General features: G+C 38.2%; 1 protein-coding gene across 2 annotated transcripts in view; it reads left to right on the forward strand.

Moving 5' to 3' along the window:
- Positions 1–16,111, forward strand: part of myom3 (myomesin 3) — a 293,178-nt gene that overhangs the window by 13,813 nt on the left and 263,254 nt on the right. For both annotated transcript variants that reach the window (XM_051919078.1, XM_028819087.2), the window contains exon 3: positions 4,155–4,259. In XM_051919078.1, coding sequence (XP_051775038.1) covers positions 4,155–4,259 — 105 coding nt within the window. The remainder of the gene's footprint in view (positions 1–4,154; positions 4,260–16,111) is intronic.

The following is a 16,111-nucleotide window of genomic DNA, read 5'->3' on the forward strand; positions in this document are numbered from 1 at the left end:
TGACTGCACCAATGAAATCAAATCGATTAGATTTTGCCTTAAGTCACAGGGATGAGCTCTGTGTGTGTGAGTGCTCACAACCAATAAGTACTCAGCCGGAAGTACTAATTCATACAATAAAGGCACGAGGAATAAGGAACGTGGGTGTTTTGGATTGTGCAAACTGAAGACAGTCTCATCCTTCTGATGTATTGTGTTTGCTGTACCACAACAAAATTGAAAAATAAAAAACAGCAGAGACTGTAACTAATTTTGCTATATCTGGAAAGCCTTTGTGTAGCAGTGCCGCCGTCAGACAGCCTGCTATTCCCTGTCAGAATGTGGCAAGTTGTGCAATATTTTGGAAATTTAAAATTTTGTTGGGAAGTCATGACAAAATTGTCTAACCTCCCTTGTGATTTCTAACTGTGTAATGTGACATCCTTGGGGTGAGGAGATCAGTAACTGCTGTTGTCAAATTTGACATTCCCTCCTACTAGAAGTTGTGCCGTGTAGGCCTAAATGTTTGAATCCCACAGTGAAGGGTTCTCAGTGCTGGTTATGGTGAGAGATACAGGGTCTTGCGATGGTTTTTGGTATCCTGACTACTAAGGTAAATTCCAATATATAAAAATCAATTCTAAGTAACTATGTTACTCTTCTATCTAGATAATAATGGGTTCACCCATGGTGGCCATGCACACATGTCCAGGGCTTAAGTGGTAAATGAATGGTGAAATAGCACGACAATGATGTAAACTACAATGTAAGGTCATCCATCTCCACACTGAGCACTAAAGGGGGATTTGAAGTGTTTGGTAACTCCATTATCAAAACATCAAATGAAGCAGTTGTATCCCTTCAGTCTAGGCACGTTCAGAGTCTATGCCATGCTATCCTGTTGACTCAGGGTGCACCAACCTCAGCATGATGGTTTGGCAACCTCAGCATTAAGAATATAAACCATCATAACAACACTGTAAAAATTAGCAGTAAAATTATTGGTTTGTAGCAGACCTCTGTCGCTGAGCTGTATTTCAAACAGGTCAGAAAGAAGGCCAACTTGATTCTATCTCAGTAGCCGTTCTCTTTTCTCTAAACTTCAACTGTTGCTGTTAGGCTGCGGATTTAGGTTTTCTAGATTTAAGATCAACAGATTGAAGAACTTTTTTATTCCTTGAGCTATAAGCATTTTGAATTCTGCTACTTGCAGAGATTTGGCTAAATGCTAAATTATTATTTTTGTGCACTGTTTAAGGTAATGATTCATGAGTGTGTGTACTTATGATAACACTGGTTGTCAGTGTCTTGGCTTATTTTCTTGAATCTGTGTAACAATGCGTTTTGTTTTTGTACATTCTTACTGCAAATTTCCATCTGGGACAGTAAAGATTACCAAACCTACCTAACCTAATGCCCTATTAATACAATTTGCATAGGCATTTCATTAATTTTTTCAGTTAGCTGGATACCATCCAGAGTGATTTCCACAACATAATCAAATGTTTATTCCTATATCAGCAACCTGGGTAAAGATTTAATCAGGATCAGAATTTTAAATCTATCGTGCCATAGAATGAATCCCCATTTTTTACCTAGGAGATGTAACACACACTAACAATCCTAACCTTTCAAGAAAGAAATTAAATTTTCTTTTATATTTTTATAATTGCTTTTCTATAATTTCTTCACTCATTGAAGCAAAAAAGCAGTAACTTCTCCGAATAAACAAATACTTGTTCAGTTTAATTCCCATGCCACTCAATTAGTCCATTCAGCCATGCAAATGATGCTGTTGATAAGCGCCTTACATCATTTGCATTTTGTGACCAATTTTCTTAGCTCTCTTCTTTGCTGCATCAAAGTAAATGTGCGCTTCCTGTCAGCTTGCCATTTTGAAATGACTCTAAGGGACGTCGCTTTTTACGGTATGTGCTGAGCCGTGCTCTATACAGTATGCTGCAGACTTTTATTTCGATCTTCTTTGTGAAATTGTTTGTAGATGTCACTACACTGACAAGCTGCACTGTTTAGTTTGATTATGTTTCAATATACAATTTAAATATTGCATGCTCAACTTAATGGTTTACTGTAAACATTTAGATTCTTAATAAAAAAATTGACGGGATTAGATATAACTACTATTATGTGTGTCCTTGTATAAACAATGAGAAAAAATTAATTTCAAACCGTTATGTGTCAATGTAACTGACAGCTAGGCTTAAAATGTGCTTGAATTAGATTCTGTGTAAATAGGGTGTTGGAATTGTTTCACTATAGCACATCAATGTCTTTCTATCACAATGCCAGTGGCAATGGGGCAGGGCATTGGCATGACATAAGACAAAGGAACTGCCTGTGTAGTGCCACTTTAAGAAAGAATAATCATCAGTAGTGAGCTTAGAGTATATGAGGGTTACCTGAAGCCACCAAAGGGTCATAGAACCTGTAAATGTAGTGTTGAAAGTGAAAAAGGTGAAAAAAGTGCTCAAAAAGGTCAAAACACCAAGGGAAATATCAAACGATATTAATTAAACAATGCCTAAGTAAGCAGTCATCAACAAACAATCGACTCCAGATTTGGCCCTCACTGCACTTACCACACCCTCCCTTATTATTGTGGCATGTTGGTACGGCTTGCGTCATAGCACAACACGTATACAGGAACATTGCAATGCCATCAGAAGGAAAGACTCATGGTCTCTGATTTACACACACACAAGCTCCTCCAGACACATTTTTAACTGGGACACTGTGAAAGTAAAATTCAGGGCCAATGCTAAGTGTGCCAGAGAGATGGTTGAATCTTGGTTCTCTAATCAAAATGCCATTAGCAGACACTTGGACTTGAAACCAGCATATGAAGATTTAAAAAGAAGAACATCCAAATAATAAAAAAGACTTTATAACCAACACCTCCTGAACTACACTTTACTAACCATACCCACCTTGCAACCCCACCTTGCATCCTCTCCTTCCATTCCCACCCTTCATCTAATATATATTGCCTTTGGTTTCCGGTATGTCTAATCATTTTCCACTGATGTATGACACCTGATAGGTTGTCAAAAGCTTAGGAGTAAAAAAAACTATTTTAAGATACGTGACTTATTTTTTTGCTTTGTGGATCTCTAACTACAAATATTCAAACTGTAACAGACCTTCTCTTCCATATATATATATATATATATATATATATATATATATATATATATATATATATATATATATATATATATATATATATATATATATATATATATATATATATATATATATATATATATATACACACATACATACATTTTAGTACACCATCTTCTGAAGTAAGAACCATAAAAGATACAACACAAAAGAATAAAATACAAGGCTGGTGATGGGAAGGTGGCTCATTTTTAGGTAATATGGGGTAAATAACTGTTATTAAGATGTTTAAGTTAATATGGGGACCCCACTGTGGTACAGTCTAAATCTCCAGCACTGTCTGGGTAGAGTTTGCATGTTCTCACTGTGCCTGCATTGGTTTAGCTTTAGCTCATTTAACATGATAGATGCATTGGTAACTCCAAACATGGTCGAGTATGAGTGAGTGTTGGTGTGCCCATATATCCAAAGTTGCAACCAGTTCTGCTGAGATTGGCACTGGAAACACAGCACTGGATCAGCACGTGAGACAATGAATGGAAGTCGCTTTAGGCAATGGCACCAGCTAAATAAACTCATGGTAAATGTCAAAAGGTATTGTGTCAATGATTTCACCCTCACTTTGACTTGGATGTTAGGATCTCCATTCAGCCTTTCATAATGAAATCATTCTAATTTATTGATCTGTTTGAGCAATGCCTATATTTATTTCCTGAAATGCAGTCAGAATGTAATGCTCCTCTGTATTATATGAATAGGATGTATAGTATGTGTGTTCTGGAGCTGCATTTTAATATCTGACCAAGAGTAAATCACTGTTGTCATGTTTGTGCATACAACTGGCCACATGTGAACAAGTTTGTGTGTGTGTGTGTAAAAGTGTATAAGTGAGGAAGGCCCACAGACAACTGGCACCCTGAACAGGCTTTGGTACCTGCCTTAAGACTAAAAACCCTGAACTGGCTTGTAAATAAATGATTTGACTGCCATTGCATGAATAACAAGTGAATATGTTTTTGTTTCAAACACAGTGAGGAAGATGTTGAAACTCAAGCAGTTTTTCCTTTTGTATCCCCTGAAGTACTATCCTTGAATGAACTCTTATCTCTGAACTCTACAAGTCCAGTGAAATCATGGTAAGTGAATTTACGTGGGCATTATAATCTAAATGGATGCACTGCACATTGTACACTAAATTACTATTCTTATTGTCACTCAATGTCCGTGTAAACTTAACATGTTTCAAATATGTCATTGTTCTAGAATTCCAAACCATGCATTTTAGGCTAAATGACCATTGCAAACTTGTCTCATACAATTGGGAGAATTACTGAGAAGTAAAATCAATTTAAAGCCAATAGACTGCTGTGTGATCACTGGGTAACAACATATTTTGTCACCTAATCTCATACCCAGCACAGCACAAGGACATTTAAAAAGAGAATAAGGAAATTGAGAGAAGGACAGGAACGTTTAGGCTAGACACTTTGGCCTTTGTGATGCTCTGTCACCTTTGTGAACTCATAGATTTATTTGTGGGCTGTCTAGAGAACTGCCCTGTCCTTCTTAAATAGGACCTTTGAGGTCCTAACCCCAACATGATTTTGGACAAGACAACACTCTTGGTGCACCATGATGTTGTCAGCCCATTGTTATTCTTCTTTAGAGAATATATCACTCAATCTAGATTAATTAAATCAATCAATTAGTTTTCAATCTTGCTTCACTTTGACATTTATTTTTTTATCATTCACCATAAGAGGTTTACGAAAAGAAAAAAAGTTAAAAATCGTCTATATGCAATGATGTTCATGAACATGTGATTTCACCAATCTACTCTATGGTTTTATTGTGTGTGTCACCCTTGTCAAAAACCAAAAGTTCAAAAAAGATCAGAACACAAAAGGAGAGCAGAAGGGATATAAGTGTAAGAAACACAAAACACAAGAACATAACATGCATGAACAATCAACACAAGAACACAATGGGATTGAACAATCAGCACAAGAACACAATGGGCATGAAAAATCAGCACAAGAACACAATGGGCATGAAAAATCAGCACAAGAACACAATGGGCATGAACAATCAGCACAAGAATACATGTGTGAACAATCAGCACAAGAACACAATAGGCATGAACAATCAGTAGAAGAACATAACGTGCATGGACAATCAGCACAAGAACACAATGGGCATGAACAATCAGCACAAGAACACAACATGCATTAACAATCTAACACTCTCATCCCTCACTACCCGTGTACAACTAGCCATACTACATCCCTGCCAGGGAGCTGCTGTCACTCAGTAATCTACCCATTCCACCCCTAAAGGCTCTCTGGCCAAGGTTCAGCTTTATGCCTCCATTTAAAGGCACCACTAGGCAATCCCTGGAACAACTTCTATGGTTAGGAATTACCCCACAGAAAGTCCTAAAGCTTCATCTTCAGAACTCTGTAGGGCAGCGGTTCTCAAACTGTGGGGCGTGCCCCCCTAGGGGGTCGTGAAGTAACAAAAAAGGGGGCATGAATGTTGCCATATCTGGTGTAATTTCACTACTCGTAGGGAAATTTTAAACTTGTAGCGGTGTATCGGCAGCAAAAAATATAGGAATAAATTTTATTAGGGTTTCAAAAAATCGTTAGGGGGGCACGATTAAAACTTAAAGGTTGAGAAATGCTGCTGTAGGGCAACCCAACCACAGAACTCCTTGCATTTCTGAGTCCTGGACAATCCGTAACTCCATCGTGATTTCTCCATGTGTTCTGGGGGACACAATTCCATCTTTCCAGGGTATTTCTATATTCCTCCTAAAATTTTAGTGCCTTCAGACTAACCACCTCTGAATCACTTACATTTTTTGGAAGCTGCAGTTTCCACTAATAAATGCCATTCAATGAGATGTTGCCTGAGGCTTCTCTTTATAAATGAGCAACCCACTAATGGATGCTTGAATATGGCTTCTACTAATGGATGCCAGTCCTTGCAATCAGAACTATGAAGGTTGCTGGTCTGAATGCCTTTATCTTTCATTTTCTTGCCCCTTTTTCCCCTAGATCTTCCTTGCAAGCTTGTATAAGAATAAGTTGAAGTTAACTCAATTATGTTTCCTGGGGTGTGCTGTTGTTAATGCTGCTGTCTAATAACTTCTGAGGCCTAGATTTGATGGTATCTCAAAACTGGTCCCTTGCTGGTCTGTGTGTGTGATGTTGGCTTGTTATAGACTGATATCACATTCAGTGTAAATACAGTAGGTGGATGGTTGTATTAAATTAAGAACATCATATTCATGCTATTTGCTAGAAGAATGTCATTATATGGTGTTAAAGGTGAAGCTGCTTCCTGAATGGCAAGTAAATTACCTGTAGGGTACATAAAGGAGATAAATTGGGAATCAATCTTGTAAACCAACATGAACTGGAGGAGAACTTACCAGCTGCCCAAACAGAACTGGTAATTGCCTTAACAGAAAAATTCCCTGCACTCGAATGTAAACCATTGGACTCTACGAATGTGACCTTCTCTAATATGTAAAGCTAAATGTTTGTTTGTGCTTGTCCAGTATGTAAATTCACAACATTCTTCCTAACTTACCAAATTTTGCATATCTTTTCCATTTGTAGAGGGGAAGACCCCTTAGCAGAATTTTTCCCTTAGAGAACTTTATTTAGTGACCACACATGTACTAATTTTGAGACTTGCAAAGTTGCTCTTGACAAGTTGGTTTAATCAATTTTGGGGATTTTGGTTTGGGGCCAAATAATCCCACCCTCCATATTTAGTGATTGCACTTGCACTTTGTTCCAAACTGGGCACCACCAGATACCCCTACTAGTAAACTTATAAACCTACAAACGGCACACACAACGGATCCAGAACGTATTCAGGCCCCTTCGCTTTCCGCACCCTTCATTGTTTTGTAGATTTAATTTTAAATGGATACATTCGCCATTTTTGCCCATCAATCCATACTCTATAAAGACAAAGTGACAACATTGTTTCAGAAAGGATTGTCCTCTCACATTAGATAAATGAACCTAACCCATAGGCCTTTGGGCACAAAAAGAAAGGAAGGGAGAAAGCCGACATGGACACAGGGAGAATGTGTAAATTCCACTCAGACAACAACTTGGCATGAGAGTCAAATCCAGGACATCAGATTTGTCAGGCAGCGCTGCTGTTCTTGTGCCACCATGCTCCCAATATAAATAATAGCAAAACAAATAATAATAATTAAAAGTACTGAATTCATAAAAATATTTTTCTTTTAATGTCACACATGAAAAATTGTGATGCATGAGTTATGCATTTGTATTGATCTTAAAAATTAATAAAAAGAGTCAAGTAAATAGATAAACTACTTGGATAAACCTGGAGCCAATGCTGCTAGCAATGTTGTTGGCCCCTGAGACTGTGAACTGAGAAATTTGTGGGTATGAAATGAACGGATGGATGGATAGATGGATATACAGTATAACATTTCGACTGCACACGGAAATCCTTTACGGCCAAGTCAAAGCTGATATATTTTGATTACTTTGTGAGAATAGAAGGCTTGATAGAAAAGGCCATAATGCATGAAAGCACAAGAAGGGGGAAACTCAAAAGAAGATGGACGAAAATAAAGCATGCACCTCTAAAAACTCTAATAAATCACCACTGACAGAAAATGCTAGAGGGTTATTTGATAACCATCGGGTTATGAGCATCACCACAAATGAAAGTAGTGTTGTTATTTTATATTTTTTGTAGCAGTCTCTTTGGTAATTTTCCCTTTTTATGGTGCTCTGTGACACAAATGAAAAAATGTTTTTTTTAATTAACATACAACTACAGATCCCTGATCATATTTGGTGTGTATAAATGATTAACTAAACTGCTCTGGACCTGAAGCTGTAAATCCCCAAATCAGATCCAGCTGGTGGTACTTACCTATTTTATTGCCCAGATTCAGTCTGCTAGCCTTTGGACTCACTCCTTAGACCATCTCTATAATAAAGGCCCGACTCTGACACTTTTACTGGCTTTTTTATTTGCTAAAGAACAGCATGGGTCTAATTTCATATATTCTCCCAGCAGTAACAGAAGACAAAATTGCCTCTGCATTCACCTGCTCTTGCCTGCTATGGTTCAGTTATTGTAATATGACGCTGCATAGAGAGAAATAAAATAGGTTGTTCACTTAAATCACATAAATGCTGACATATTCAGGGTTTTTTGGTTCTCTTCAGTAATAACACCAGGGAAAAAATGGAAAAGAAAGATCTACTAACAAGACTCAAAGGAAGGTATAATAAAAAAGTGAAGCTGATTTTGATTTTTTTTTTCCTTCACAATAACCAGCAAAGGACATCAATCTTGCTTTTGTATTCAGAGGAAAGAAAAAATACATCAAAACCGTTCCAAGTACATGATATTAGCTGCAATAGACTTTGAACTTTTTAACGCTTTATTTATTGTTAATTGCTAACAAGTGTAATTCTAGGAAGAACAACCTGTAACTTCCATAAAAAATTGAAATATTTTTCATACCTACTATAGCAAATGAGCCTCAGCCTTCAAACTGATGATGTGTGTAAGAAAGCGAAGGGAAAATATGTGTTTATCACAGCCATTAGTGATGGCAGCATTCTCCATATTCAGCGTTTCGTTTTTCCTTCATTCCCCACCATGACTTCCAATTGTTTGGATGATGTAAATATAACTGTCTAGATTTTGACTTGCAGCAGAGGTACAGATAGCCAAAGCCTGCACAGGCACAAGGCCAGAACCAACCTAAATGGGAGACTAGCATATTACCCACTGTGGTAGTGGTTATGTGTTAAAAGCAACATGCCAACATGTAGCCAGGTTGATTTTTAAAATAATGAGTAATGTAACACAAAGATTTTTTGGTTCAAGTAACAGCACCTGCTCTAGTTAAAAAAACAGATATGCTTTATTATTAAAATATATTCCTGATTTAAAAAAAAAGCATTTTTTCTCAAAGACATTGCCTGCTGGGTCAGTGTTTCCTTAAGAGGCATTAGCTCTCTGGAAATGTGTTCTTTTCAATTGCGGCATTTTAATTAACCTGAATTTAAATAATTATAAATAAAAAGGTATTATCCCCCTCCAGCATGCAATAAGACGGTTACAAGATTACATGAGAAGTAAAAAGGATAATTTAGCTCTTTATTGACAGGTTCACGCGGTATTACAAACGGGAAGCTTATGACAGACATATCAAGCATCTTGAGCTACGCAGTCTGCCATCTTTCGTTTGCCACGCTAGACATAATCTTCCGCCCAGCAGCTTCAAAGTGTTGGCCGTAGGGCCATCCTTATATTCCGGTTGCTCCATGTGCAGGCTCCTTCTCTTGGATCCAAACAAGGACAGGAAAGGACTCAAACCCCACCTTCAAAAATACAGGAATAGCACAATGCCTACATACAGTTCTCATTCTCCCAACAAGGATAATGTGCTGACAGAGGACAGAAATATACTAGTCTGTCTTTAGGCTGACTATAGAATTCTCCAGTTGTCTTTTGGCTCTCTAGTCCTGTGCTTGGCTCGGCAATTCTAAATGAAGATGCGGTGCCCCTGTGTACCATACTTGGTCTGCCTGTATGAATGAGTCCATAACAGTGGGCACAGAGAACAGTGACATTAAAAATAACAAAACCTACTATAACAGTCGGTAACATTGTGCACATCCGTACTCCGGCTGTCTGGTGACAGCTACTGAAAGAGAGGTTAAGCATGAGCGTAGCATGCAATCAAGTAAAAAGTGTTGAACAAAAGTTAAAAATATACATTTAATCCTGCATGTGCTGAGGGGTAAAATTAATCCACCCAGTTTAGACTCACAAGGACCCAGTGATTATCACAGCTGCACTGGTGTAAGCAGAGAAGAAAATGTGGTGGATGGTACGCCAGTCCTTCGCACGGCCAAGCAGAAAAGAGTGTGCTGTGTAGACAATCCAGTGACATAAACATATATAAACATAAAGGGTCAGTTTAATTTTCATCCAGTTATTTGTTAAAGATGCAATACGTTAAAACAGTCTGATCTCGTTGTGCAGCAGGCAGTGTTCATATTGTGAAACTTAAGGGGTGCATGTTGGGGATGGAAAAAGAAGATGGATGTCATTTGCTTCATCACACATTTATAAAACACAAGAAAATGATTACATTTGGCTGTGTTTCTTGTCAGTTTCATGAAGGTTCAGCTATGGTCTTAAGAAATGCTGGCCAGTGAAAAATTCTGTTTTCATTCAAAAGAAGAAAAAGTAATGCAAAGCAAACACACTGTAACATATTATCTTATATATAAATGTCTACGCGTGGAAGTGTGTGTGCCTGTCTGTCCAGCCCGGAAGTGTGAGGCTACAGCATGAATCTTAAAGAGCCAGCAAGGCGGCCCCAAGTTAACGAGTCGGAAGAAGAAAGAAGTACGAGGCTACAGCATGATGCTGAAAGAAAACGACTCCATTGCCAAAGTGAAACCACCGCCGAAAGACAAACTCGCTTAGCTGTTAAAACACAAGCAAGGTGAGTACATCGGCAAAATGAAACCTCCGAGGACAGAAAAACTCACTTAGCCACTGATGGACAAGGGGGGCGAGCACGTCCACAAAACGAAACTGCCGACTCGGCTTTTCAATTTTTGTCTGATGATTTCAATAGTTTTTAGGAGCCCGGGCTTTTTACAGCATGGGCTTACACAGCTAGTATTTTATAATAAGTAACTATATAACACATTTAGCTACTATTTAATGAGTAATGTACACTAAGTTACTTTTAAAAGTAATATTCCGCACCACTGCTCTCTAGCAACATAATCTGGAGCCTGTATGTTTCAGATTTTTATATATATTTTTTTAGTTAATACAAACTTGATCATTGACTAGAAACCAAGTTCCATTCTAGAATCCCACTACTGCCACCATCTTTACAACCCAAGCGATGAACGACTCTAATTCAGACTTACCAGCTGAGCTAAACCAGATACCAGTACACCAGGGCACAGCCTACAGTAAGCAGATTGTTGTTTGCCTAGCTAGGACTTCTCCATGTGTAACATTGTATGGTACCCTTGAAGTGATTCATTCCCTTGATAAATGTTGGCAAAGGCTTACTTGGGGTGGCCATGGTGCTCTAAGCAAGAGTAGATTTACTGAGCTGGTAGTACCAGAATTGGTTCACTGGAGAAAAACAATGTGTAGTCATGGATGGTATGGATTAGGGATCAATCTAAATTAATGGTAGGTTGATTGATTGAGTTTTTATTAATTTTTAAAGAATAGAAAAGTGGAACAAAAAATAGAGAAAATGCAACATCCAAATGGAATAAAGTTCTCAGCCCACAGGCGTTAACCCTTTCCCACCCTACCCCAATTAATTTTTTCTTCCACTCATAAATCAACACGTATACTGTTGATACGTGTCCTTTACTTCACTCTCAAGATATTTACTGCTTGAGCGGCCACACTGACTTTATGGTGGCCACTTCCTTTTTATTGGCCAAATGAAGAGAATTTACCAGAAAACCAACATTTAATTTTAGTTTGTTTTTTATTTCGCCTTATACAATTTCTTGTATTAGGAATTTGTTAGTTTTCACATACCCCTTAGGGTCAGAGCACAGGGTCAGCCATTGTACAGCACCCCTGGAGCAATTACAGGTTAAGGGTCTTGCTCAAGGGCCCAGCAGAGTAGGATCTCTGTTGTAAGTGACAGGGATTCGAACTGGCAACCTTCTGGATACCAGCACAGATCCTTAGCCTCAGAGCCACCACTCCGCCCTATTTACTGACATACAGAGAGTAAAAGTTTCTTCTGACCATGACTCTGTTTGCACACTGTTTGCAACACATTATGGTTTATAATAAGTAACTGTATAACATATTTAGTAGTAGTTAATGTATAATTTCCCAACACCGAATTCACTTCACATGTATATACGTTGACCAGTTTAGAGTTGGCAGCCTAACACACATATCTTTTAATGTCGACGGAAACTGACCTGAACATTTTTGGGAGAATCTGGTCCTTTTAGCCTCAGTAATACACAGGAATATGTCAAAGTGTTAAAAGTATTATAGACAATAATTGAAATTGAATTTGCAGTGAAACACGGTGTTTTACGTCACAAAAAAACTAATAAAACAAATTACGTTTAGCTTGCAGCAAAATTAATGCCATTCACACAAGAAGAAAGGCATTTAGTTCTTGTCTGGAAATGCTTTCATACATTAATTCTGCATGTGTCTGTCTGTCATTTACTATTTAAATAAAGATCTCTAGTGAAAGAAAAAACATTCACTTGAAGTGGGCACACTTTAGGTTACAGGGAGCAGCTTCCTACTTAATGAGATTTTCCTGTGGAGAAAAGACAGTAATGTGTACACGCTTTATTGTGTCTTCATGTTGTAAAAATACAGAATGTCACATTTTTAAATAAACATGGTGATGCGAGCAAGAGGCATGAATAAAACTGATCTGATTCTGCATTCTGCAGAAAAGAACACAGGTAAACACAAAGGTGTGAGTGAGGCTTTAGGGAGGAGTATTCCTTGTTTTACACCTAAAAAATTCCTTAAACCACAAAAAAACTCTTTAGTCAGTTTCACTGTTGATATTGCAAAATCACCTGTAATACTAATTTTAGTGTCAGTTTTGCAAAATATTATGCAAATTGGACCTGTTTTTCTCATCTCTAGTAAAGAGGGACTTTTTTCTTTTGCTGCACAAGACAGGTTTGTAAAGAAGGATCTTTTTTTCTTTTGCTGTATTGGACAGACTAGCAAAATGTCAAGCCCTGAACATGGTAAATTGGTCAATTTATCAACTTTGAACAGGCATACAAATTGATGTAGACCTCATAAACATGTGCAGATATGGTCTTTCAAAATTGGGGGTCCGGCTAGCTTTAAAAAGTCAAAAGCTTCAAGCAAAAGTAGGAAGAGAGAAGGACGAGGATCAGAGGACCCATGCTCTGAGACATCTGAGTTACTGACATATAACAACGAGAGCCTAAATGTCATTACACATTGGGTACTTTGGTCTTCAATGTCTGTGACAGCAGCTAAACATCCAGGTTGTGTGGTGTGATTGACACATGTATTTACTTTGCTTCTTCTTCAGGCTTATTAGCAATGTTAAAGATTATAATGACTGAATAAAGTATCCAAACCTACTCCTAGCTTGACTTGTCCAATTCTACTGCCAGGGCCAGGGCACCAAGTTCTTTTCCCAGCTAGGTCAATCGGGGATAAAGGAAGACATCTCTATTAGGACTTCAGTGGGGGGCACAGCTGGATGAAGCCTGAAGGAGCAACTGATGGAAGGTAGTGGGCTGACCTCCTAAGTGCAAGTGCATCACAACGGTGCTATACATGCCCAGGTGTAACGACAGGCAAATGACAGTGAAGAAGACAAACAGTATCACCGAATCTACATAAAAAAGAATCTAAGCGTGGGAATAAACATGTAACGGTCGACCGGAATATGTGTATGTACCTGTAAGTTTGTACCTTTTCCCATACCTGTTTTAGTGGTACGCCTTTATGTTTAGGGCCGGCCCTTTATACAGAGGGAGGGGAGCACCTGGCTTGGAGGGCCAACTGACTGTACGGGGAGGAGCTGTCCGTATGTAAATAGGTGGCGGGAAAAAAGAAAAGGAGAACTAGGAGAGAGGAGGAGGCCATAACAGGAAAAGGCACAAGGGAAAGGATTAACACCTCTTGGATATCGTCAGGTGAACCCGGGTTCAATGCCAGTCAAATTATTTTTACTTTCGGGAGGAAGGCATACGGGAGAGAACTTGACGGGCCAGCACAAGGAACAGTTAATCAGAACATTTCCCGGAATAAGAGATATGGTTGGCGCCTCATTCCCCATTACAGACTGAGCTCAACGCTACCATACAGTTAAAACTTAAAAAAACTATAAATGCATTGTTTTTTTTGTTTTTCCATTTGCTCAGATCTTTATTAGTAATGTATATTTTCAAGAGTTGTGTCGTGATTTGTGTGGGGTGGGGAAGCGCTGCAGCGTGATATTATGTATATAAGGTTTTTTTTTGTTGTTGTCACAGTGATAATGTATATTGTCTTTCAATAATCATTTGACTTGACCCTGCTTTCAGTGGTGTGTGAAATTACCCATATCTATATATATATAAAAGCCAAATACCACTGACTCACTCATCACAAAATGAGTGCTTGGGACTTGAAATTTGGAATGTAGGTTACCCTTGGCCCATAGGTGCTCGCTAAGTGCAAAATATCTTATAGTTTTTTAGACCCGTTTGTATGTCTGTCCGCTTTTCACGAGAGAACTACTTAACTGATTATCGGGTTTTTTCTATAATTTGCTTGAACATTCCGTTGATTTCATATTTTTCAAGTATCATAGTTCGCTTGTGGTACCGATTTATTAGTGCGAATCCGAGAGAGAGAGACTCATTGGGCTGCGGGGAGAGGGGTGAGGCCCTCCTCACTCACACATCTGCCTCGGAGCGTAACCTTAACTCCGCTTAGTTAGCGAACGAGAGAACTACTTAACGAATTTAGATCTTTTTTTTTCTATAATTTGCTTGAACATTCCGGTTGATTTTGCGACTTCTCTCATCGCGGTAAGAATCATAGTTTGCTTGCAGGAGCGATATATTCGCACTAATCCAAGATGAAGGCTGCGGGCCGAGGAGAGGGGAAGAGTGACATCAGGAGTAGAGAGCTGGGCCGGGCCCTCCTCACTGTCCTGTTTCACTAATACATGGGTGAAGCTGTGGGGGATGGCCAATTCATTTATAAAAGTTGTAATACCCTGTTCACAAAAACAAGTTGGATATAAAAAAGTGTCAAAGTGTTCCTGCAGTTTAACATCAAGAAAATAAAATAATTACAATAAGTGGAAATAGAGAAATTAAAATAAATACTATCAGTGAAGAAATAAAACCTATGAGTTCATATTTCTTTGCTGCAGGATTGACTGATGTGAAAAACTGAATCCTACAATCACAAAAATAGTAACACTTGGGTGTAGTTCAATGCTGAGTAAGGTTAAGATCTGGAAAAGTACGGACATCTTCCTTACAACCCATGTCAGAACGGTCTGCACTTTGTGCTTCCTATAACAACGTATGGATGCAAAACCTGAACGATGAAAAGAGACAGACAAAAGAAAAAATCAGTTATGGCGCTGGAAAAAGCTATTTATTGCTCATACCATAGACAACCAAAGTTATGGTCAGAAAGTTTCTAGATTGCATTAAGCCAGAGACATCGTTGGAAGTCAAGATCACCAGGCTAAGACTTATTCATAGCACTTCAGACATGTAATGCATTTCAGCTCATAGAAAAAAACAAGAAACAAGGAACGTTCAGTAGAGCAAGGAAAAGAGGCCAGAAAAGATGAATATAATCAAGACTGACACTGTTATCACCATTAGCAAACAGAAAGAAGTCATCAAATATCAAAAAGCATGAAAGAAATTGGTCCATACGTGTTCAAAAGTTGGTCATGCCTGAGCAGGTAACAGAAGAACACAAACACACAGAGTTATTAAAGTTGAGAGAAGGTCTGCCTCACAGCTCCAGTAGACTAGGTTTGAATCCTGGTGGGGTCCTTGTTTGTACATAACTCAAAAATGGCTATGTTTACTTGTGGAGAATTTCATTTTACATTATTTTTCATGCAATTCAAAATATATGTTTCATGGAATTTCAAGAATTCCATTGGGAGGTTATAATGGGAGGGCCAACACCCAAATAAGCATGCATTACTCCAAAATTGTTGAATAGATGTTCAAGAAACTTTGCATGTTATTACTGTTACAGTTAACTTAACATACAGTTAATGGAGTTTCAAAATATGGAGGTTCATCATAAATAGAGGTTCAATAGAGTGAACAATACAAAATGTGGTAGTTTTGCCAAGAACACAAGCTGTATCAATGATTAAGTTATTCAACAAGCCATTAAGTTTATTAAGAAGTAC

This window comes from Erpetoichthys calabaricus, chromosome 14 (assembly GCF_900747795.2).
Source record: "Erpetoichthys calabaricus chromosome 14, fErpCal1.3, whole genome shotgun sequence".
NCBI classification, from domain to species: Eukaryota; Metazoa; Chordata; class Cladistia; order Polypteriformes; family Polypteridae; genus Erpetoichthys; species Erpetoichthys calabaricus.